The sequence below is a fragment of the Cyprinus carpio genome, chromosome B5 (genome assembly GCF_018340385.1).
Source record: "Cyprinus carpio isolate SPL01 chromosome B5, ASM1834038v1, whole genome shotgun sequence".
NCBI classification, from domain to species: Eukaryota; Metazoa; Chordata; class Actinopteri; order Cypriniformes; family Cyprinidae; genus Cyprinus; species Cyprinus carpio.
Genome location: NC_056601.1, coordinates 16,369,172 through 16,393,144, shown reverse-complemented (window position 1 = coordinate 16,393,144; position 23,973 = coordinate 16,369,172). Strand labels below are relative to the sequence as shown.

General features: G+C 34.7%; 1 protein-coding gene and 1 long non-coding RNA gene across 2 annotated transcripts; both read right to left on the bottom strand.

Annotated features, from left to right (window-relative positions):
* Positions 1-2,812: 2,812 nt before the first annotated feature.
* LOC109048279 (cytochrome c oxidase subunit 7C, mitochondrial) lies at positions 2,813-4,277 on the bottom strand. The gene is made up of 3 exons (XM_019065971.2): positions 4,117-4,277; positions 3,092-3,229; positions 2,813-2,901 (listed from the first exon to the last, which is right to left on the bottom strand). The coding sequence occupies exons 1-2, from the start codon at positions 4,189-4,191 to the stop codon at positions 3,113-3,115; spliced, it is 192 nt and encodes a 63-aa protein (XP_018921516.2). The 5' UTR covers positions 4,192-4,277; the 3' UTR covers positions 2,813-2,901; positions 3,092-3,112.
* Positions 4,278-17,241: 12,964 nt separating this feature from the next.
* LOC122137370 lies at positions 17,242-19,676 on the bottom strand. The gene is made up of 3 exons (XR_006154800.1): positions 19,477-19,676; positions 18,689-18,759; positions 17,242-17,544 (listed from the first exon to the last, which is right to left on the bottom strand). It is a non-coding gene; the product is annotated as an uncharacterized LOC122137370 (long non-coding RNA).
* Positions 19,677-23,973: the final 4,297 nt, after the last annotated feature.

Sequence of the window (23,973 nt, the reverse complement as noted above, 5' to 3'; positions counted from 1 at the left end):
AAAATTTTTAATGCCAGTTCTTTTCCAATATCACCCTGTCACTTTGCAAGTCTCCCTCCCTGTTGTTTTGTTCCTAGATATTTATAGCTTTTGGCAGTAGAAGGTTAATTGAACTTTAATGGGTTCATATATGAACTTCAGCAGCAGAGGCATAAAGCTGACAATTGTAGAGGGAAAACAACACCCTTCCAAATGCCTTTCCAGCAGTTAGTGAATGACTTCTCAGCGCAGGCATAGAATCCCAGCTGACGCTCATTTTAATAATCTTTACATTGTAATCACACTGTTGTAGAATGTATTTAATTCCTGTATGTGGATAAAACAGACAGTGCAAAATCTGTGAACTTCTGATATTTTACAGCCTTTTCATGTTATTATATTTCTATAATAGCCTATGTAGGGTTGCACGATTAATTGAATTCGATTGTCATGCGCGTTTTGTTAGTAAAGCCGGTGTTCTGTCGATTTGTCCTACCTGTCAGATTTTGCTTCCTCTATTAAAACAGTGAACTGTAAAAATGCTACTGTAAAGTTATGGCTTATTAACGTCTACACCTACCACAACCCTAAACCTTCCCTTACAGTAATGCAAATAAAGTAATTATGTGTTATATTTGTGGTTGTAGCTAGAAGGGATACATCTACAGGAAACCAACAATATTTTTTTTCTACCTATTAGATTGTGTTTTTATTAAAGTCTACACCTTCCCCAACCCTAAACCTACCCTTACAATAATGCAGATACATTAAATATTGTAAAGCATGAGAAAAAGGATTGACGCAATGTTGATGTGTGCATGTGCAGTATACCCTGGTAGGAAAATTGACGGGTAGGATAAAATGTCAGGACACCGGTTCTGTAATCAGCAGTAAATCATCATCACATGCTTTCAGATGGAGCAGCATTTACTACACAGAGCCATAGTTCACTGACACACACACACACACAAAAACCTTAGCAGACAATATTATTGAGCGATTATGAAATTGAAGATATCGTTCGTGATAATGACAGCTGTTTGCGTAGCTTCTCAGTGAACTACGGCTCTGTGTAGTATTTAGCATGCAAAAATACCACATTTAATAACGTTTTTACTCCATAACATCAGTTGAGTGTTTGAAATAAGTCCTTTTGTGAGTTGATATGGCTTTCTTACACAGTATACGGCACACAACATATTTCATAGGATTCGAAGCAGAGATAAAGGCATTGCATTATAAATATACTTTATTTCAATAAAAAATACAATAATAACTCAGATAAACCATATATTGTTATAATCATGTGTTTATTAGTCACATAGAATCAATAAAGAAGTTAAATCTTCTGTTTATTCAGCTACCACTGTAAGGCATTTCCTGGGTTTCTTCTGCAAAGCGTTTGGAGTTTCAGCGTGAGAGCGCCCTCTGGCCTTCGGATGGAGATTTACTGCTGATCACAGAACCATGCTTCAATGGCTACGTTTTCATGCACCCAAATAATCCGTCTGTAATCGGATTGACGGCTCAATCGGATTGAAAATCTTTCATATAAACACCTTAATCGTTCCGATTGAGCTCGATCTGAGTGAAATTTCGGTCAGATTGAAGGGGATGGTTTATTTCTCTTCTAATACGATTGAGCGTACACTCGATCGGATTGAACCACGAAATTGAAAGAACTGCACCTGTGCAATGACGCAGAAATAACGTAATGACATTTAAAGCACAGAACGAGCGGCTCTTCCTTTTGAATAAAGTGTTGTATAAATTCGTGTCCTGTCATTATAAAACTCTCCTTTCACTCGGCAACTGTTAAGTGAAGCAGGACAACCTTGTTTTGGATACTCATCCACAGGCAACCCGTTTTGGGCGAGGGGAGGGGCTTTTTTTGTGTGTGTGATAAATATGAGCAGCACAGCGGTTTATAGGCTATATTTATCCATAAACTGGTAAATATTAATTCTGCTGTTAAAAACAAATAAAGAAACAATGCAGGAGAGTGGTTATGAGCAAACAGTGAGAATCTCGATATTATCTGTCACTTACACTATTTGAGCAGAGTGCGCATGTCAAAAAAAAAAAATATAAAACCTTCCAGATTTATAAACGCACACATCAACCCGATCACTTTATTTAGCGCTCATGTAAACACTAGAATCAGATTCATCAATCGTAATTAATTGTCCAACTGAACCAAAAATTGTGCATGTAATTGTAGCCACTGAAAGATATGCATGACGACCGCAGATTCTGTCTAATTGTGATTTCGATTCCATTTCGATTTATCGTGCAGCCCTTATTTAAAGGGATAGTTCACTACTATACTATGGAAGTCAGCTGAAACTCATAAAGGTTTAAAAAGTGTGAGGGTGAATACATGAACAATTTTCTTTTTTAGGTAAACTATCGCTTTAAGTAAACACTTTATAGTAAACATCATATCAGTGTTTAAGTAAACATTTTATCATACAAGTGAATTTAATCAATTTACGTAAGTTTTGTTCAATGGATAAATAAAATGTAACAGGCTCTGGAAAGATTCAATCCAAGTATAGATTTATGAGGAGAATCTGTAACATTATTTTAAGGTGTCCTTGTTGCATGTTACATGTCCTTACCATTATTATAACAATTATGCACAATTAAATTCAAGTAACCCTAAAACAAACCCTAATTCTAAACCCAACCATATAGTTTACATGTAGTCAATTAATATTACTCAACAAGGACTCTTTAAAATAGTGTAACTGGAGAATCATTTCATTTACATAATTTTAGCCTATGCTTTAAGTTTCAGGAAAGCATGAAATAAAGAATGAGAAAAACATAGCAATGTCATTGGTCATTTTATTTACAATAACATTACAGGATCCACACCAGAAGAAACTGAGAGCTGTGTTGCACAAGAATCACACTGACCTAAAAAAACAAACAAACAAAAAAAAAACACAAAGGAGCAATGTAAGAGGAGAATAAAAAATGCCATCCTAAATTATTAAGTGGTTATTGTTTGCAATGGTTCACATTTTGTTTTCAAATTTTAATGAAGATAAAGAGCATTAAAGGTCATTTAGAGACAAGCTGAGAAGCACAGCGCAAAGTTACTTACAATGTGTGGCTGGAAGGAGCTTCACTTCTTCAGGATCTGATGCCTGACAACAATGAATGGGAAGGCGAATCCACTGCCAAAGAACAGCACCATCATGCCAAGAAGCCTCCACTTGTTCTCTACAGAGAATGGCAAGTTCTGCAAAAATGAATAAATAAAAATTCATTTCAGAATTGTGCTTTGACTTTCTTGATTTTGTAATTAAAGACATACTTTCGTCAAATGAATTACATTGAACAACACTACATTCATAAATAAATACAATTTGACTTAATTAGAAAGTTACTACTGAAATTAGAAATTTTGTACTGGCTGAAAAGACTCTTACTAGAGTTCCCACACCCTTAGTTCAATAAAGTCCATAACTTTTCTTAGGATCTTTGCAGTTGCCACTAGTTTGACAGATAGATAGATAGACAGATAGATAGATAGATAGATAGATAGATAAAGACCAGATTAAAGCTAATTGAAATATTTAGGAGCTAAACAGAACTACAAAAAATATCTATTTAATTGTCCATTATTTAAGACAACTCGTCTCCGTGACTGTGGGATCCGTGTAAAATATCAAGCAGCAGGTGCACTATTGCCAATGGAAGGGCATTAAACACTACTGCAACATAATTTAAATGAAAATAAAACCTAACTGAATCAATAATTAAAGCACATGAATGCATTCAAACAGAAAATCATTGAAGGTTACCTTTCACGTAAGATACGCGGTTAACACAGAGAGGCGCAGTGGCCTGATCAGCTATTACGTTTCATGCTAAGCTAAGCTAAAGACACTCCTGCATTGCTCCCTTGCAGGTTCATCACAATCACTGTTTAACAACTTAATACGTTCATTTATATAAGCTTAGCCACAGCTTTGTACACATCAAACTGATAACTTTTTACTAAACACTTAAAACGACAACCGGTCGGGCTTCAGACGAACACAAGGCCTGTGCCGATCAGTCATATAGACGCTGAAGCTTAAACAACAAGCGGCTTATTTTGCTTATATCCTAAAATCTCCTCACCTTTCCTGGTCCCTCCGCATAGTGACTGGAGCGAACCGCAGAGGTGGCGAAGCGTCGCACGGCTTGTCCGAGCATAGTTACTGCTGAAGTTTGAGATCTGCTCAACCTGAGTCTGATTCTCAATGACCTTCCTGCCTGAGATAGAGGACCAACAGCCTTATGGGTAATGTCAGTCACGCCGAGAGTTATGGGAAATGTAGTTTTAAAGCAGACGTTTCAAAAGTCACGTACACTGAGACACAACAATCAGCGTGAATTTAGCGAGAATAGTGTAGACTTGACTTGAATAATTAATATCCAAATTAGTTTTGCTACAAGTTTGGTGATTTTTTTTTTCTTTTCTCTGCTGCAATGTGTAACTTAGCTTAGTAAGCCTATCCTTTCTCCACCTGAGCGGAAGCTACATGTTGCATTTGATGCATTCATTGCATTTGTCCTTCACATTATTATTAGGGTGACCAAACGTGCCATTTTCCCAGGATCCTGGCCAGGATTTCTATATTGCCTAAAATATCCATTTTATATATCCAATATTCAACAATTGGTCTGCGCAGTGCAAAAAAAGACAAACATGGACATTTTAGGCAATATAGAAATCCTGGCCAGGACGTGTCCTGGGAAAATGCCACGTTTGGTCATCTTAAGGCTAGGCCTACTGGTAAGATTCTTCATTGCTGTTTGTCTTATTATTAGTACAATTCTCATTCAAGTTCATTATTATGAAAATAATGGACAGGATAATCGAAAAAATCACCTGTGCATTCTACAGAATAATAAATCCTGCCTAGCTTGCATCTGTGTTCCACATAGCCTACAGAATGTGAAAAGCAGTAGTAGGAGCAGTAGTCTTATGTCACACTCCTTAATATTTATGAAACAGTAGCCTACATGTGATTTACAGCTTAGCCTAGATTTTTGAATGCACAACGGATGGACACTGTCCTATCCCATAAGGCTGAGATGAATGGTGAACTGATGACACAACTGGTCAGTTGACAATGCCAACATGCAGGATGTACTATATCTGAATTAAGTTAATAATGAATGCATGCATAAATAATGGTCTTGAGGTAAGTTCATTATCAAACATATTGCAATTTCAATCACAGGTATCCACCTTCTTTTGCAACGCATAAGTAAGTTATTTTCTGTGAATGTGCAGCACTATAAGGGATGTACAACCCTGCTCCTGGAGGGCCGACATCCTGCAAAGTTTAGTTCCAACTTTCAACCCAAATTAAAAACAAATCCAACTAAACAAGGTTTTCAGGATGACTAAATAAGTATATTTTGGGCAGGTTAAGCTGAACTCTTGAACTGTTCTTTAAACCTAGCTTTTAGTGTAAGCAACTGCATGTGAAACATTTATTCTAATACTTGAATTTCATTATACAGGTGCATCTCAATAAATTAGAATGTCATGGAAAAGTTCATTTATTTCAGTAATTCAACTCAAATTGTGAAACTTGTGTATTAAATAAATTCAGTGCACACAGACTGAAGTAGTTTAAGCCTTTGGTTCTTTTAATTGTGATGATTTTGGCTTACATTTAACAAAAACCCACCAATTCAATAATCTCAACAAATTAGAATACTTCAAAAGACCAATATAAAAAAAGCTTTTTTAGTGAATTGTTGGTCTTCTGGAAAGTATGTTCATTTACTGTACATGTACTCAATACTAGGTAGGGGCTCCTTTTGCTTTAATTACTGCCTAATTCGCCGTGGCATGGAGGTGATCAGTTTGGGGTACTGCTGAGGTGGTATGGAAGCCCAGGTTTCTTTGACAGTGGCCTTCAGCTCATCTGAATTTTTTGGTCTCTTGTTTCTCATTTTCCTCTTGACAATATCTCATAGATTCTCTATGAATTCTCTACAAATTCAATGAATATTTTTTTTTTCAGTGTAGTTTCACTTCAAAGGAGCTGTCCTAGCAGCAGGTTTTGATAAAACTGCCATTATGGAACCATTTACATTTGTGTGGCGTAAAAAAGTTTACAGCAGTAAATAATTTAGGACCGAAGCACTTTGTAGAGTTTGCTGGAGAATATCTAATTCATGTTTATAGCTTGCAGTGCGATTATTTAAGTGAAATCACAGTATTAGATGTCCCTGCGTGAATTCTGGGCAATTTACGATAATGATCATTAAATATTCTTGGTTATTTTTCATATTTACTCACAGGTCCTCAGTGCAATGGAAGATTGACACAGAGAAACACTCATTCCCTGCTGTGCTCTGTTGCCTTTGGTTTATGCAATAGATATAAAGAATGTGCAGTAGCGACAATGAAAATTATTTTGGACTATATTCAGCTGTTGTTCAATACATTCATTCACTCTAAGACGGGAAAGATTATAAAAAATGTATGCTTTTCATTTCTTTCATGTCAAGGAGAACAGCTCTCCAAGTCTTGCAATTAGATTTTAGCATTTTCTTTCATCTCAGACATTTTTTTCCATTTGACACAAATAGACTAACCAAATAATCTTTTCAAAACATCATATGTAGGTTTTAGCTTTTTAGACCTGCACCAAATGGTGTTAAATGAGCCTTTAACCATTTTTTCCCCCTTCATACGTTTCATTTTGCCTCGGACTTGGGGAACACGAAAGGAGAATCTAGGTCACTAGTCAAAATGAACAGAATACAGGTGCAAGTCAAGTATATTAGAAATGCAGCTCAAACTTTTTACCACTGTGAAAAACATGATTAACAACTGACTATTTCACCTTCTCAGCCCCTCAGCCTTATAAGAGTTTTCTTGTCACGACAGCTTGTTTGTCTCATAGGCGAAGCGTGTTTGAATATGCATGTTTGGTTTTCATGACACATAGTTGCCTGCCCTCCTCACTGATGCTGCATCCATCAGCAAAAGGCCTTAACCTGGGCAGCAACCACCTGTCTCTGCTGTCACTCAGCAAATGGTTAAAATAATGAAGGATTCAGGGTAATGCATCTGCTCTGAGCTGCCAAAAACTTCAATGCAATAAATAAATGAATATCAGCAAGCAATTTTATTTCTATACACATTTTTAAAAGACCTTGCTGTCATTAAATTTCTATTTATTTATTTATATACAACATGTTTGTAATGAGGGCTAAGTTTCAGATAGATTTCAGTGTATTGCTAAGTGCTGTAGTGTAAAATAACTGACTTGAAATCATTTTGTGTGTTCACTGCAGGCAGTCCATTAATGGAAAGTTGGAAACTGACAACAAAATTTATTGACAACTGCTTATTCAAACCTTAACCCGTTTAATCCCAAATTTTTCCCAGACATGAAAATATCCAAATGATGTGTCATTAGTAACCCTTTGAAATAATCAATAATTATTTTTTGAGTTTTTTTGGAAAAGTGTGTGGAAAATTGTCACAATTGTGACCGGTGGGATAAGGTGAGTACTGAATGAACATATTTCTGCAGTCATAAAAATGGTTATATATCTTAGCCAAGCTATTTTAAACTGTTTGATCATATTCTAGGGTTACTATTATGCATACAAAAAAAACCTTATGCAACATTGAGAAAAAAAAAAAAAAACTATCACCGCATTTCAAAATTGTTACTTTTTTGTGTAATATAACATCAAATTTTTATATTAATGCTTCAAGTATAAAAACATCATTATTGTAATTTTTTTGTAACATTTGAATTTTTAATTTAGTGCAATATTTTGTCAATGCAACATTTTATTGTCATTTTCACTAGCAACTGCAATTGGATTTATATTGTATACATAAGTTTACTGTCCCACCGGTCACTATTGTGATCATCAACATGTTTACTCATTCTATGATCAAACTCAACAAAACTAAATATATGTGAATGCATATATTAATACTAGACACCCTAAAGATCATGTGTATCAAAAATCTTTGTCATATCTTTATGTTGACATACTTTACTAGGCTTTTGTTTTGGAGCTTTGATGCAGCCATCATCTTCTCAAGGTGCAAACAGGAAATAAGCTGGTCATGTGACAATTTGCACTCATCATGTGGAACTGCACATATTTAATTGAGACCCTTTATTTTTTCCATATTTGCAGGAAGTGCACTAAAATATCAGTCAGTAAGGTTTTTAGAGCTTTATAAATGAAAACCTTAAACGGGTTAAAAGGAATATGAAGACAAAGGGAAATAAAGTGACCAAAAAGTTATAGCTCCAAAAATCAAGCAGGATGCCAGTGAACAACTGTAAAGCTTTTCATCTTCTGATTGACAGGTGATTGTCAAGTCAAGTATAAATCAATTATAATTGCCTGATCATCACTGTACAAAGAGAAGTGTTTCTGCGGCCTTGAAGCTGGAAGTGTTTTTCCCATTTATTTTTTTGCCATATAAAAGTATTTGTTATAAGCCTTGAACTAAAGTAACCAGCTATGAGGTGAATCATAACATTACAAACTTGTATTTGAAACAAAAAAGTATTTGAAAATCAAACAAAAAGACAAAGATTGTGTACTAATGGATGTAATGTGGGAAAATCCCATGAAGCATTCCAAAGGGCATAATCGCAATAAAAACAATGGAAAAATATAAAAGTATTCTTTTAAATATGTTGATTATGTATATAGAAACAACTTATGTTTATTGCAAATATATATATATATATATATATATATATATATATATATATATATATATATATATATATATATATATATATATATATATATATATATACATACATTTTTTTCTAATCATTTAGTCGCTTTTTAAAAAGATTTTTATAGCATAGGGAGACTGACTTATTTATTTATTTATTTGCTTCATGGGAGTAGATAGCTGTGGATTGTTTTTTTTTAGGACAATTATCTTTTTGTGATTCTCTTGATGTCTATATATATATATATATATATATATATATATATATATATATATATATATATATATATATATATATATAATATTTTTTTTTTTTTTTTTTTTTTTTGCAGAATAATTGGTAATGTATTTTTATTTTTATTATTATTTTTTTTTTTTGACTAGGAATTCCACTGTTAAACATGATTATTTCAATTTTAAAACATATGTTGAATTTATTCAGGCTGGTGGCTTCAACAAAACTGTATATCACCGAATAACAACCTTGTAGCTCACAGTAGCTCTGTCTTAGTCTATCTTATCATTAAAAATCAATTCCCCTATGGAGAAATGAATGGGATTTTTATTTCCGGACTGTTGCACTCTATAACGATGTGTTTGGAACATATGTAATTTTCTACTGTGTTATTTTTCTTTCTATTTGTTAGTACTTTATATTTTACCCGTCTGCGGCACCTTATGTTGATGGATTTCTTGAATAAATAATAATTCAGAGCTCATTGACTATGTTAATTTTGCTCATGTGAAAAGAGACCAGAGACAAACAGTACGATACAGTCTGTTACAAATAACCTCAATGTGCATTTACCTTAATGTGTCTTTAATAAATGCACTCAACACTGTAAACTACTGTGGCGACCTCACCTGTCAGAGCAGACGGTATTCTCTATTCAAAATGAGCAGTAACTTTAGGCAAAAGATGTTAATCAATTTATCAATTTGCTTTGGCAGCTGTGCCACCAGCTAACACGTCGTGCATCGTTGCAGCTGACATTTCTGTGCTGAAAAGAATGCAGTGGGCTGAGATTGGTTTTAACATCCTCTGTTTTTCTCCAGAGGCAGACAGATTGCATACTTTATCAGGTGACTTTTCCTCTTGGTGGGACTTTAGAGTGACATCTTTATCTGTTGTTTCCCAAGGTTAGAGACGAGTGATGAAAGGTTTCTTTTCTATCCCAAGGCCTGGGCTTAGAGAGCTGTGAGTCCAGATACAAATTTCTCAGACTGAGTTTCAATTCTAACAACATAAACTTGAAACAGGCTGGAGAAATTACCTTCCTGTAATTTAGACCTATTTAAATGGAAACAATGTACAAATGATTTTGAGCACACTGTTTCTCTGTGCACATGCAATCAGCACATATTTATTTTGACATATTAACAGGCTGCAGTATTCAAAATGCCTGCATTAACAGCACAGTGATGTGTAGTAACAGTGAAGGTACAATTAAAGTTTTATGCTGAGTCTATTTTTTGATGTAAACTTCAGCAGAAAATAAAGACATAATGATCAGTAGGTGTTTTTAAATGGCCAGTGACCATATCTAAAAAGCTGGGTAGCTGTATATGATATACACACATACAGATTTACTCAAAAACAGAGATTGTTTACTGTCTGCTGACAAAGGTAGCAGTACAATTTATAACTTTTAAAATGGAGAGAGATAAACACTTCTGTTATTACTCAAGCACACATAGTTATCTTGGTTGGTTGAGTAATTGCCCTTACTACACACACGCACACGCACACACGCACACGCACACACACACACACACACACACGCACACACACACACACACACACACACACTCTCACACACACACACACACACACACACACACACACACACACACTTTGCTTTCAGTAAATTTGACTGAATCAAAGAGATTTAAACAGTTCCACTCTAGGGATAAAGGTTTGTTTTTTCTTCTTGTGTGAAATAGATTTAAACCAGTTTAGAATTTACGGTTTTTATTAAAGGAAATATTCAATTGTAACATTTTTTTCCCCAAAGCAGCTCCACATTCATCTCATTCCTTTTTCTCCCCTTCATGCACCACACAATAACACAAAGTGAATGTGAATGTATTAGTGACGCATGTAAACCCAGGGCAACAAGACCGCATGTGGATAAATATAAATCTTTAACATGGAATAAGGTAGAATAGCCTGTGTTTACTGCTGACCAGATCCCAGCAGAAAATAGACCTTGGCTCTGACTGAATGAACTGGAAAAGCAAGGACTTCTTAGATTTTTCTTTCGCCCACAACCGAGCAGAGACTGCAGGATAAAAGAAAGCGTTGCATTCCTGTGAGATCAGGATCGATTTATAGAACTGCTCTGTTTACAGTGTTTTTCCAAGAGCATTTATGATCACTGGATATACATACCAGAATTTGTTTACAGTGTGCAATGAATAACACAGAGTGTATGAACTGACCTGTGATCTTCATTAGCAGCTACATGAGCATCACTGAAACTCTAATACACCTTTACTGAAAGATAAAATGTCTCATGACGGAAATAGCTTAATGCTAAACCAATTTTTAAGGTATTTATTGGCAGGAATTGATGTCTTGAATATGCAAGCAGCTTGTGAATCATAGCCAATCCTTCCTCTGTTGACCCTCAGGACAAGACAGACTACAGCTCAACATGAGGTGGCTTTCATCTAATCTTCTGGCTGTTGATCTGAAGGCCTGTAGGGAGCAGTGTTGCGCAGACTCTGCCTCTCTGCCAGAGATCAAGCTTCCCAAATCAGAATTTGCCTAAAAACCACCTATAGCCCTATTCTGCCTACAGGAATAACTCCCATTATCTATGTCTCCTGAGGCACTCTAAAAATTAAAGTTGGAATTCCTGTAACATTTCGCCCAATCAAGCAAGCATGGATAATCATTAACATTTTTGGAGCATTTTTCCCAGAAGAGAAGAGTTGTACATTTTAAATTACATTTTAAAGGGATTTTGGGGGTATGTTAGAATTAGTTTGGTATCAAAGCTGATATTGTGTACATAAAGTAAAAGCCAAAAAACTCTATTTCGCATCTCTTGAGTGTCTCATCCACCTGCACAGAAATTCCTCCCAAGAGAAGAGACTTTCAGCATTTAAATGTAGAAGCAGATAATGTCTGTTATTTCAAAGTCAGTTTGCCCCTCCAGACCTACTGGAAGCAGCAGAAGAGTCAGTCAAGCTAGACGTTTAAGACAAGGTCTACAGGCCATTAATTAAACCCTGAACTGAAAAACTAGCCTGGTCTCACTTGATAGGCAGGGATGTCAATGCACTTTCGCAAAAATAATTTTGGTAACAGGTAATTTTAATTTTTCAATTTAATGTCTGCTTTCTTCAAAACTTATTCATAAATTAACATATACATTAATCTATTACATTAAAACAAACAGTGAGACTGGACAGTTACCCAAACTAAAAGATTATATATTTTTATTATAAAGAACAAAGAATAAATGATGAGATTTTGATGGTGTGTTGATATTTTAGTTTTATAAAGCCAAAGATTACTCTGACAGAGTTTCAGTCACTCAGAGTGGATGATATGTGCAATTTACACTCATGCATCATGAAAGCGGAAAGTGTTTTCCGTGATCTTTCATCTGTGCATTTGATGTCTTATCACACGCACACGCATTTTAATGTTGTTTGCTGTGAAAGTGCAGCCTGTGTGATGGGATCTATCATCCAAATCTCTTTTATGCATTGCCCAAAATTGAAGAACCATCCATGATTTTATACACTGCAAGATCAGACCATGAAAAGTGGCCATAGCGGAGAGGCAATTTTCGCTTGTTATGTGATATGTTTTTGCAGTGGAGTGAAGCTGCTTTGAATGTGTGGGCTGTGTATGTCCATCAATACTCTAGATTTCTCAGCCATGTTACTGCAAATAGATATAGATAGGTGTGTGTGTGTGTGGAACCTGTATACAGTATATATTCAAATGTTCACATACATACACATACTACCAGTCAAAATTTTGTATAATTCCTCACCAAGACTGCATTTATTTAATCAAAAACATGAAACAGTAATGCCGATTTGCTGCTTATGAAACATTTATTATTATTTTTAATGTTGAATCCCCCCTCCCCCCCGTTTACAATTTTTGAGCAAACCATGGTAGACTCTTAGAAAATAAGGTACAAAAGCTGTCATTGGGGCTGCACCATTGCAAAAATTATACCTTTGTACCTTATTTACCCCAAAGGGTCCATATTAACACTTTTAATGTACATTTTAATACCTAAATGGTGCATATTCACGTTGAGAAAGGGTAATGTCCCAGTGACAGCTTTTGTCCTTTTTTTGCAAGTAGCATTTAAATGTTTGGTTTGAGTAAGATTTTATTTATTTATTTATTTATTTATTTTTTCAGCAAGGATGAATTAAATTGATCAGTCAAGAAATTTTTATGACAGTAAAGATGAAATGACAGTAAAGGCATTTTACAAAAGATTAATATTTTAAATAAATGCTATTCTTTTGAACTTTCTATTCTTCCAAGAAGAATACAAGTATCAAGCTTTCCACAAAAGAGTATGACTGCTTAAAATTCAACTTTGCCATCATTGGAATAAATGGCATTATAAAATATAGTGAAACAGAAACATCTGTTTTAAATTGTACAAATATTTCACAATATTACTGTTTTTACTGTATTTTTAATTAAATAAATGCACCCTTTGTGAGTGTCAGAGACTTCTTTTAAAACATGATTTCATTATCTATATATATATATATATATATATATATATATATATATATATATATATATATATATGTATATTTTTTTTTTTTGTCACTACTATAGTTACTTTCTTTAAATAAAAATATAAAACTGTATCATGTTCTTATGGAGTCACAGCATGGAATCAATACTGGAAGAGAATTCCATTCACGAGCTGAATTCAGCATTACCCAAAGACCTCCTTAGAGATGCATAGGTGAATGTGTACTGAGAATTGAATTTTTGCTCACCTCCCCAAAATAATAAATTAAAATAGACCTGCATGACCTCCATGACAGCACTGGCTCCCTACTAAACATTAAAGTGACTAGCCAACTCTCTGCCCTCTCCCCTCATAGACTGCTTAAACACAGTTACATCTTCAGCCGCAGTCACATACAGCTGCTCTCTTAAGTAAATAGGGCAAAGGCATATGCGTGCAAATACTCTCACACTCTGAACTCGCAGGACCCAGAGGAAGTTACTTTAGAGCTGCAGGAACTTAAGATGCCCGTCACATTCTCTTTAGAGATAGATATGGCAGGACCTTAATGCAGTTAAATTAATATTTAAAACACTGGCTGAAATAGAAACAAAATTAATGTCTGGAATTAATCATAAGGACACTAGATCCTTTTTAGAGGACTTCAAATATGATAATGTATGGAAAAAGTATGCTAAAGAAGACTTTTGGCTAGTTATAAATTGTTTGATTTAAAAAAAGTAAAAATTGCTTTATTAATGGATTCAAAGTCCATGAATTTGGATATGAAAGTTTGTGCAGTGTTTATGATTTCAAGTTTTAATTTGTTGGCAGAGTAATAAGTATACAGACTTGCATGCCTCCTTGATGGGGGAGAAAAAAAAATTCTTGAATTTTAATTTGTGACCAAGGCAAGTACTGGACTTAGATCTTGGATGAAAGTACCACATTTCTTTGAAACCACAGAGAGATTTACAGCTAGAGAGATCCTTCTGAAAGCTCAATCTATTTGAAAGGATAAAAATTAAAATGGGGACTTGATTAGAGGATCAATTGGCTTAATGCTGTGTAAATCCAGACTTCCTTGCCATTTGACAACTAAGATACTTCACCAAGGAAGAAACATACAAGCAGACAACTGCATGTCACCCCAAGAGACCTCAGTGTTGACTAAACTCCTATGCTCTTGTCCTTTAAGCATCTGGCCACATAGCGTGACGGAACTTGCCATCTTCAGCAGAGAGGACACCCAGTGTAGTCCTTTGCATAGGCTGTCACTTCTTTTCTGTGTCTTGCGTTCCTAGGCCCACAGGGTAGCTGAGCACTTCTTATACCTGTCTGTGGCTGTCACTAAACTTAGAGCCACCTGAGCATTATGGTCAGGAATATTTCATGAGTCCCCCTCTAACTTCACATCAATGATGCAGCATTGTGGCCATGACTTAATCTCAACAGTTTGAGACTTCTCTAAGTCTGTGGTAAGCAAAAGACAGCAGTGTTAGCTTTCTTAAAGAGGCAGTTTACATAAAATGAATATTATGTCATTATTTACTCAACCTCATGTCATTCCAAACCTGTATGACTTTCTTTTTTATATGAAGTGAAACACAAGATATATGTGTATATATATATATATATATATATATATATATATATATATATATATATATATATATATATATCTTCTATTATGTTCCACCAAAGAAACAAAATCCTTCAGGGTATGACATGAGGGTAAGTAAATTATGAATCACTTTATGACTGCTTTATTTTTGTAGTTAAAAGCATAAAAAAGTTATATTACAAATGGCACTGAGCGGACAAAGACAAAGAAATTATATGTTAAGCAACAGTGTAATATAAATGAGTTTCAGTGAGTTTAATTTGAAAAGTTTGACCCGGTTTGACATTATTCTATGAGACTGCAAAAGTGATGAAAATTCGCATGACTCCAGCTTTGCATCTCTGATTTTCACACATAAATTTGCCTCACTAATGATGTCATTCAGAGTGCAAAGCAAACAGAAATGTTAAAAAAAACTGTCAAGCTCTATAAAGAAATCTTAAATACACTGTATTTTTATCCATATATTTACCTCACCTTAAATCTTGACACATCAGTACTATATGTGAACTAATTTAAATTCACAAAGAACATCGTGGAGTAAAGTTTTGAGAAGCCACATTCTGCCATGCATCAAAGAAATCTGTTTTATGCATAAATACACATTTTCTCTGTTTACAGTGTACTTTCTGCTTTCTTGCAACCCATCAACCTTAAATTCACCCTTCTGTAAAACTATCTGCAACTTCATGAAGATAGCAAAGCCGCCCATGACACCAGAGTTCAGCAGGCAGGGTCATAAAGTGCTCATGGCCGTGGAAAACCACCAGCGTGTAAGATTGACAAAGTTCTGTTCTATATGATACTGCTGTGCTGTTCAAGTTACTGTATATTTCTCTATGCTGAGTGAAACACATTGCCCTCCCATAAACCCCAACAAAAGTTAAATGGAATTTCTTGGAACTATGAATTTATGAATATAAGCAAAGTCTGGAGATAACGGGTCATTGTTTTTTTTTTGCCCAGTTAAAATCCACTGCAACAGCCTGTGAAAATCCAACCCTGCATCAATAGAATAACAATGATGCAGTACAGAAAAAAGGATTGATTAAAGTTGATTTCTGGTTCTGGCCCTGGCAGAGGGGTCTTTCATCAGGTTCAGCCTTTGGGAAGGAGTGAACGATGGTGCGGCGAGGCAGGGCAGAAGCCTGGCCCTATGGGAGAACTCGAATTAGATAGGGCCATTGCCAGCTGATGCAGTATTAAATGCAGCAGAGCTAAAGCTGAATCAGCCACTTTGAGAAGTTTGCATCAAAACTTCTGTTTTTCCCTGTCAATCACATTACATCTTGCAGACAAAGAGAGAAGAGATTCTTTTAGTCACTAGTTTAAAAGAAAAGTTCTCCCTAAAATGTAAATTCTGCCATCATTTTCTCACTCTGATGTTGTTCCAAACCTTTATGACTTTCTTCAAAAGAAGATATTCTGAAAAATGTCTCAGTGTTATTTTAGTCCAGCCCATTTTTCATTGTCAGTCAAGTAGTTGCTTCAGTTCTTCAAAAGATCTTCTTTTGTGTTCTGTAGAAAAGTCAAACAGGTTTGGCTCAATATGAGGATGAGGAAGTTATGTCAGAATAAGCATTTTTTGGGGGTGTACTTTAAAGTGAAAACAGGACATTCCATAAAAGTAATTTTATGAAAGTAAGCAAAAGCTTTGAATAATTTATCAAAGCAACATTAGTTTTGCTTGGTAATCGGTTGACTTTATAAAACTACAATGCAGATAAAGCTACATCTTCTGAACTGCTTTGAGCCTCTGCTTCCATAATAATGTAACACTAATACTGGACTACTCCCATGTCAGGTCAAAAGTTTAACTGTGAATCACAATATTTGCTTCTATGGATTTTAAAGATCACTGTCTCTTGAGCTGCATGGAAAACAAACTATACAAATCAAACCAGCTTGCACCGCAACTGTCCTTCAGTAAATTGCCTTGTTTTCTGTGGGTGATGAAGTGCCTTGAATTAAAGAGATAGTCCACCAGTGTCCTTGATCTGAACTTCCTATCATTCGTGATCTTGATCTGAACTTCCTGCTGTACGTGGTCATGCATCTCTGACCAGGTTTCTGTCCATTTGACAGCGTATAAAACTTGAATTTGAACTTGTAAAGGCTGGCTTGCACATAAAATGCAAGTTCAGCAAAGTTCTGGGATGACAGATAATCATTTGATGTATACAGAAAAATCTGTGGGGGAGTTGGATTTGGACATCAGAATTGAGATATATAGAAAATACTAAATCACAAAGCATGTCATTACAAACATCACAGCTCTCCATTCGTTTAGTTCAGCTGCCAAGCTGAATTATAATCTTAACAGAGGGTGAAGATACCGGAAAGGCATGACAGAAGGACTGACTCACAATTGATTCATTTCTGCAGCTGTTCAGAGAAATTTGTCTCATCTTTTCTCCCTTTATTCTGGACATCCATGTCTTGATGTTTTGAATGCATTGCAACTGTGAAAAAAAGGAGGAAAGTGCAGCATTTATTAGCCTGGAGTTTATTTATATTCTGCCCCAGGACAACGTTCATGAGATCATTGGAGCAAGACTTTAAAGGATTTCATTCTTTATTAATGCTAAAGCTGACAATTCAAAGCTTCCACCCAAAACTTCACCCTTCGGTACTTATGAAATCTGCTGTACCAAGAGAAAAATCCAGGTTACAGACAGTTTTTTTTTTCTTTTTTCAAAATAACTTGTTTGTGGTAATGTGTTGTAAATGGAACAAACAGGCCTAATGGGAAGAACCTGAAAGCTTGCAAGCACAATTGTAGCGCTCAGTGATCTACTTTTTCAACTCAGAGTTAGAGAAATGAAATTGCTCTTACTAGATAAATGGCTGAGCATTTCACTCTGGAATATTCTCATCTATGTGCACTGAAGAAAACTTTCATATAAATTAACTTTTCACCAAAATAATAGAAAGCGGTGAATAGTGCAGCATAAGCAAAACGCTTGGATTAGACTAACATGAGGCCGGTCTTATGAATAGATATAACTTAAAAAACAAACTAAGAAAAGAGGAAAAAGTAGGAGAAATACAGTTAATGCGTCAGAGGTGCAAAATTGTAAAAATGCCTAGACAGCATAAGATCAATCATGCAGTGTTCTAGTAAATTAAAGACAAAGGATATTAAAGTTAATTTAAAAAGTCAATCACCTTTGGTCTCAGTTATGTGTACAGTAATGCATTCTAATGCAGCACAATACAAATTAAAGTAATATAAATTTCAAAACTGTAGTAAATTGCTTAAACATTTTTAATCCAATTATAAAATACAGGTAATAACATCTGGTTTAATATAATATATTCTAATAGCTAATTATTATCTTAACTATGAGTACATTTTTTTTAAAGACTCAAAGATTTTAGCTTTAAGATAATGTAAGAAACGGTGTAGATTGCCTCTGGGTCAGGCTGCAACCACAATTGGTCAATCAGCTTGTTATGGGCAATGAGCCAGGCTGTTTGTTATGCTTATGCTTCCTCTGCTATATAAATAATTCATTCAAGCTTTTATAATTCAATATTCCCCTAGGGAGGTATAATTCCAAGATAGAGTCATATTTTAATAACAATGAAAAATGATTACATTACCTTTTATTTGTAGCGGCAGGCTTTGCACCTCTTTTGAAGGCCTGGAGTCTTCAATCACATTAATACTGTTGCTATTTGATCACAAAGTTCATGCTTTAGTCATTAGTTTTAAAAAGATATTAATAAAGTATGGTACAAGTATGGTATAGCACGCTGAGACTCCTCACACATTGCAACAAATCATTTTTCTTACTCAGTATTTTTGTCTTGTTTAGCATAAATGCATCATGAAAACAAAATACATTTACTTGAAAATCTAAATGACTTAAGGTCTTGTTGCCTATTAAATTTAGTGAAATTAACAGCCCTTTGTTGTAAAGCAAGAAACAGAAAAGGAAAACAAGTTTATTTCTTATTTTTCTCACACCATTCATGTTTTAGTCATTAACCTCATTATGGACTTTTAGATCACTTTTTTTAGGGATATCAAAATATTTACTAGAAAACAAGACAAATAAAAGTTAAGAACATTATTATTATTATTTTATTTATCACAAAGGCACATGCTACCTGGTCACACAGCTGGAGGTAATCATCATGCTTTTATACAACAGTTCCACAAACAGAAAGTGAATAATGATTCATTTCAGATAAAATTTGGCCTGTTTATATTTTTTTCTCCACCAAAGAATAATTACAAGGTTCAAAGGCTTCACGTTACCCAACACAATCATTTAAGTCCAATTAGAATAAGATATTACTGATATTTATCCTGTAATTATGACAAAACAGCTTGTTTTCAACATTTTATTAAAAAAAAAACTAGGAATGTTGACATATTAACTAACCACAATTCATTTTGTGATTCAGGAAGTTTCAAATGCGCTGTATTCCAAATCTTCTGAATCCATGGACTGCGAGAAACAGACCCAAATCTAAGCCTTTATTTGGTGATCTTCATCTCCATCCCGAGCAGCGAGTCCAGTGACCGTAAACAGCTAATCCCGCGCTGACTGATGCGCTCTTTACAAATTCAAATGTTGTCGCTTCAAAGGACAGGTTTTACGGCAGGGTAATCGAATGCCCTCGCCATGTCGCCCATAGACATATAAATACCTAGACGCCTCATTGGCCGCTTTGAGCCGTTGCTGCGATACGTCAACGCGTCCGCCATGTTTGTGAGGGCAAGACTGCCTTAAAAATAAATGGAAGTAAACGGGGAGCTGCGTTTTTTTCTGGATAAAATCACGATAACGTTCACATTTATCAACCGATTTCAGAGGTTTGTGATCTACATGCAGTTAAAAATCACTTTGCCTCCAGTTATTTAGTTAGGTTTGGAAAATTATTAATTTTCGTAAGAAATTGTGAACGCTCACACTTCTCACTTGTTGATTTCGTTGATTTTTTCGGTTTACAATTCTAATGTTAATGTAGTATAACTGTGACATGTACATGTAATTTGAATGTATATTAAATAAAATAAGTTGTTTTATTGCTTTCTCTGTGTTCAACCCCAACATTTTAGCTTTTCTTGTGCTTCAGGTCAGAATCTGTTTTTATACAGTCTGTGGTCAGAACACAGCTCATTCACTTTTAAATACTGGGGGAAAAAAATCTAAATAATACATCTTTAAACACTTATAATTTACCATCATTGAGAAAATTGAATACAAATCAAAAAGTAATACACTGGTAGTTTGCTTTTTATTTTGATAGCACTCTATACAGATAAACTCCACAACAAACAATAACACATGCAACTGATGAGCCTTTATGGATCCAGTGAAACTTAGTTAATTTACAGTAGTAAAATATTATTCACTTATACAGCGCACAGTAAAAATATAGTAAAAGTGATATGTAATATAAAAATATATATGTTGTACAACTTATAGTAAAGTGAATAATATAAAAAGCGAGTACAACAGTACAATAACATAAGTGATATAATAGATTTATAATAGTACAAATTATATGTATAATAACATAATAAATAAATTAATAACAATAGATGAATAATAGCAAGAAGAATATGTAATATCAAGGGTGGAATACAGAATAGACAAAAATGAATAAATTAATAGTAAATTATAAAGTAAAATAAACAATCGTGAAATGTAGTTGTATAATAGTATTTGTGTAATAATTATTAAACAAATTAAGACACAACACAAAAAAAATGTGGACGTGAATTCCAAATTGTGTTTAATTAATGAGGTCCTTAAGTATAATATATACATGTACACACACACACACACATATATATATAATGGTGGTTTAGTTGTGATGACAAAACCTGACTAATAAAGACTAATTCTACACTGCTTTCCTCAAGATTTTCCTATATTTTATTCAATTAATGAGTAAAATAATGTAAACAACTTGACGATGCTTGACATTTTGTTCTACAATGCAAATTACACACACCCATGCAGAAAACACAAATTTTGAAACAGTTGTTTATTTTTCCATATATGTTAATACATGTATGTTTGGGGTGTGAGTGTGTGCAGTTTACGTTGTACAACAAAATATTCAAAGTATAGTTATATTTAACACAGACCAGAAATTAATAATCATTATTACAACATCAAGGGCAATAATAAACAATGATTTTGTCATGATATTGCAGCTTGACTCACTGTGAGTTCCTGTATTTTTCATTTCTAGGCTATTTACATTATGTAGTTTTTGTGTAAATACACATACTGTACATAATCAGCATTAAACAGCCTGTGTAAATCATTTTAAATGCAGTCTATAGTATTGTGATTGACTGATGAAACTGGTTATATTTAAATAATAATAATTAATAATTCCTTACATTTATATAGTGCTTTTCTGGGCACTCAAAGAGCTTTACATAGAAGCGGGAATCTCCTCGTCCTCCACCAGTGTGCAACATCCACCTCTAAATATTTGAAAAAAAAAGGCAGAAACATTTAATAAGGTAATTATATTGTTATAAAAATTACCCTTACAAAGATAAAAAAAAATAAATAAATGCTCCCGGAAGTCTGTTCCGGGGAGAGAGAGAGAGTGGTTTGAATATGACCAGGACCAGTCTGGCCATTCATTCAGGGCTATTCTGGGTTTTAATTAGTACCAATATAACATTAGGCTGTGGAAGTATAGTCTTTCTCTCTTGGAAATGCAGAGAACAGCTTTCTTCAGCTTTCCTTAAGACTTTCCTTGTCCTGTTTGCAATTGACTAAAAAGAAAAGAAAAAATTAGGCTGTGGAAGTATAGTCTTATATATATATATATATATATCTGTTTGCAAAAAAAAATATTATGATAGTTTTGTGATAAGCTATGAAATCATTATTTTCAAGTGATGATAAATAAGTAACGCTAGTGAAATTAAAGAGAGATGCTTTAGCTCCATCACTAATCCTGGCAGTCTGAGACTTGTCAAAGTGCTCACTGTACATCTTGTGCTTATAACACAGTTTAGTTTATGATATAAACTACAATATAAGTTAAAACTTAATAAGAGTTCATTTAAACTTTGATTTCTTATAAAGTCTCAGCTTTCACAGCTAACTAGCGATATCGCTGGATATTAATAGTCTGACACTGGTGGCTAATTAAGCTGTCAACTTAAAGCTAAAAATTACCAAAAAACATCCAGAAACAACTGTTGAGTCTTACCTGTGAAAGATAATACCCCGAGATCTTTTTTTATTATTGTGCGATGGTTTGTAGATGCCCAAGCTGCCGACGAATAAGGTATGTTTTCCTCTCTGTCCCGATATGAGAGTAATGGAGAGTTGCCCGCTCCAATATGGCGGCGACGTTGACGTGCGGTCGAGCGGCCAATGAGGCGTCTAGCTATTTATATGTCTATGATGTCGCCTGCCTTTGTCACAGATTGCGACATGCCGTGTTTCTGGTGAGGTGTGTTTGAAACAGGGGGCAAGGAAGTCGACCGGAAGTTGAAGTCGGCCGCGTGCCGCCATCTTGTAGCACAGAACTTCACTTGCGTTAGCATCCCATTGACCTCCCATTCATTTTTGCGTCACTTTGACAGCGAATAACTTTACATCTGAGGCGTTTAAAGACTCCATTTGTCCATTATTTATTTCTAAAGATACACGACAATGTATAAAGGGCTCCATTACCTTCTATGTTACATTATGGCCCCGTAGAAACAGTTTTTGTAAAAATAGGCTAACGATTACGTCATAACCACTCGACTCTCTGTCGCACAGTAGAGAAATTACCGTACAGACAGGAGGAGAAGCTCGCAGGCAATCGGGGAGACGACAAGAGATATGGCGTACTGGCGTTACATTTTTAAAATACTATACAAAATAATTAATCAGAATACTTACTCCTGCTCACTCAGGCCAAATAACTCCCCGCTCAAGCTCGCCGTCTCTGCAAGATTAACGATGGCAGTTTGCACGCACAGCTACTAGAAGATTTACATCTGTCAGACAGGTTGCTGACGTCATCAAGCTTAGTTTGAGTCTGCGCGTCAGAAACGGAAGTTCTAAAAATCGCTAAAAACGGGCTTCACTTGTCTCAATTGAGTTCCAATGGGGTCGCTGTGTCCATTTCTTTTACTGTCTATGGTTTGAAATGCACACGTGCCTTCACGAGTTCACAAAGTGGATTGGGAAAATAATCTGGATAATATTTTCAGAGATTAACAACATCAATTCTGCTCTGTACCTCACACAAATACTGTATTCCACCAGAGAGGACTGCGGCTGCAACGCATCATCATTCGGATTACTTTTAGTGCTGCTTTTGACATTTTTTGCAATAAATAAATGATTGTAATTACATTTATCGGTCTGTCATGTTTTTCTTGTACTGTACAGAAATGTTTAGGTTTATAGGTAGGAGTGGGATTAGCAACTATAAAAATTTTTATTTTCCTGCATATTTCGCTCAGTTGCGTTTTATATCCTTTTATATTTGCTATGGGTAGGTTAAGGTTTGGGGGTAGGTTAAGGGGTCTAAAAATCTAAATCGCTTATTGATAAAATTATAAAAATGCATTGATACAAATATCTTGATATAAAAGATACATAAATATATTTAAGTTTTTTTGGCTAAAAATACTTAGATATTTGTACGTTTTAAACATTGAAATACATCTAAATTGTACATTTTAGCATCAATAAAAACATACAAAAATGTATGTTTTGTGTTTGTAAATGTTACGTATTAATAAGTATAAACATGAGACCAGGCTGCAAGATTGCTGATGCCGCCTAGTGGGCTCTGGCCCTCTGGGACTGTATAACGAAATAAGGAATTGTAACAGAACATCTGCGTTCTCCTTCTGTTGAGTATAAATATATCTTTCACTTCATAAGAAAAAAAGA

Excerpts from the sequence above, each read along its gene's own strand:
- LOC109048279 (XM_019065971.2), bottom strand. The coding sequence starts at position 4,191 with ATGCTCGGACAAGCCGTGCGACGCTTCGCCACCTCTGCGGTTCGCTCC. Across the intron at positions 3,230-4,116 it reads ATGCGGAGGGACCAGGAAAG|AACTTGCCATTCTCTGTAGA; the intron begins GTGAGGAGATTT and ends TCATTTTTGCAG.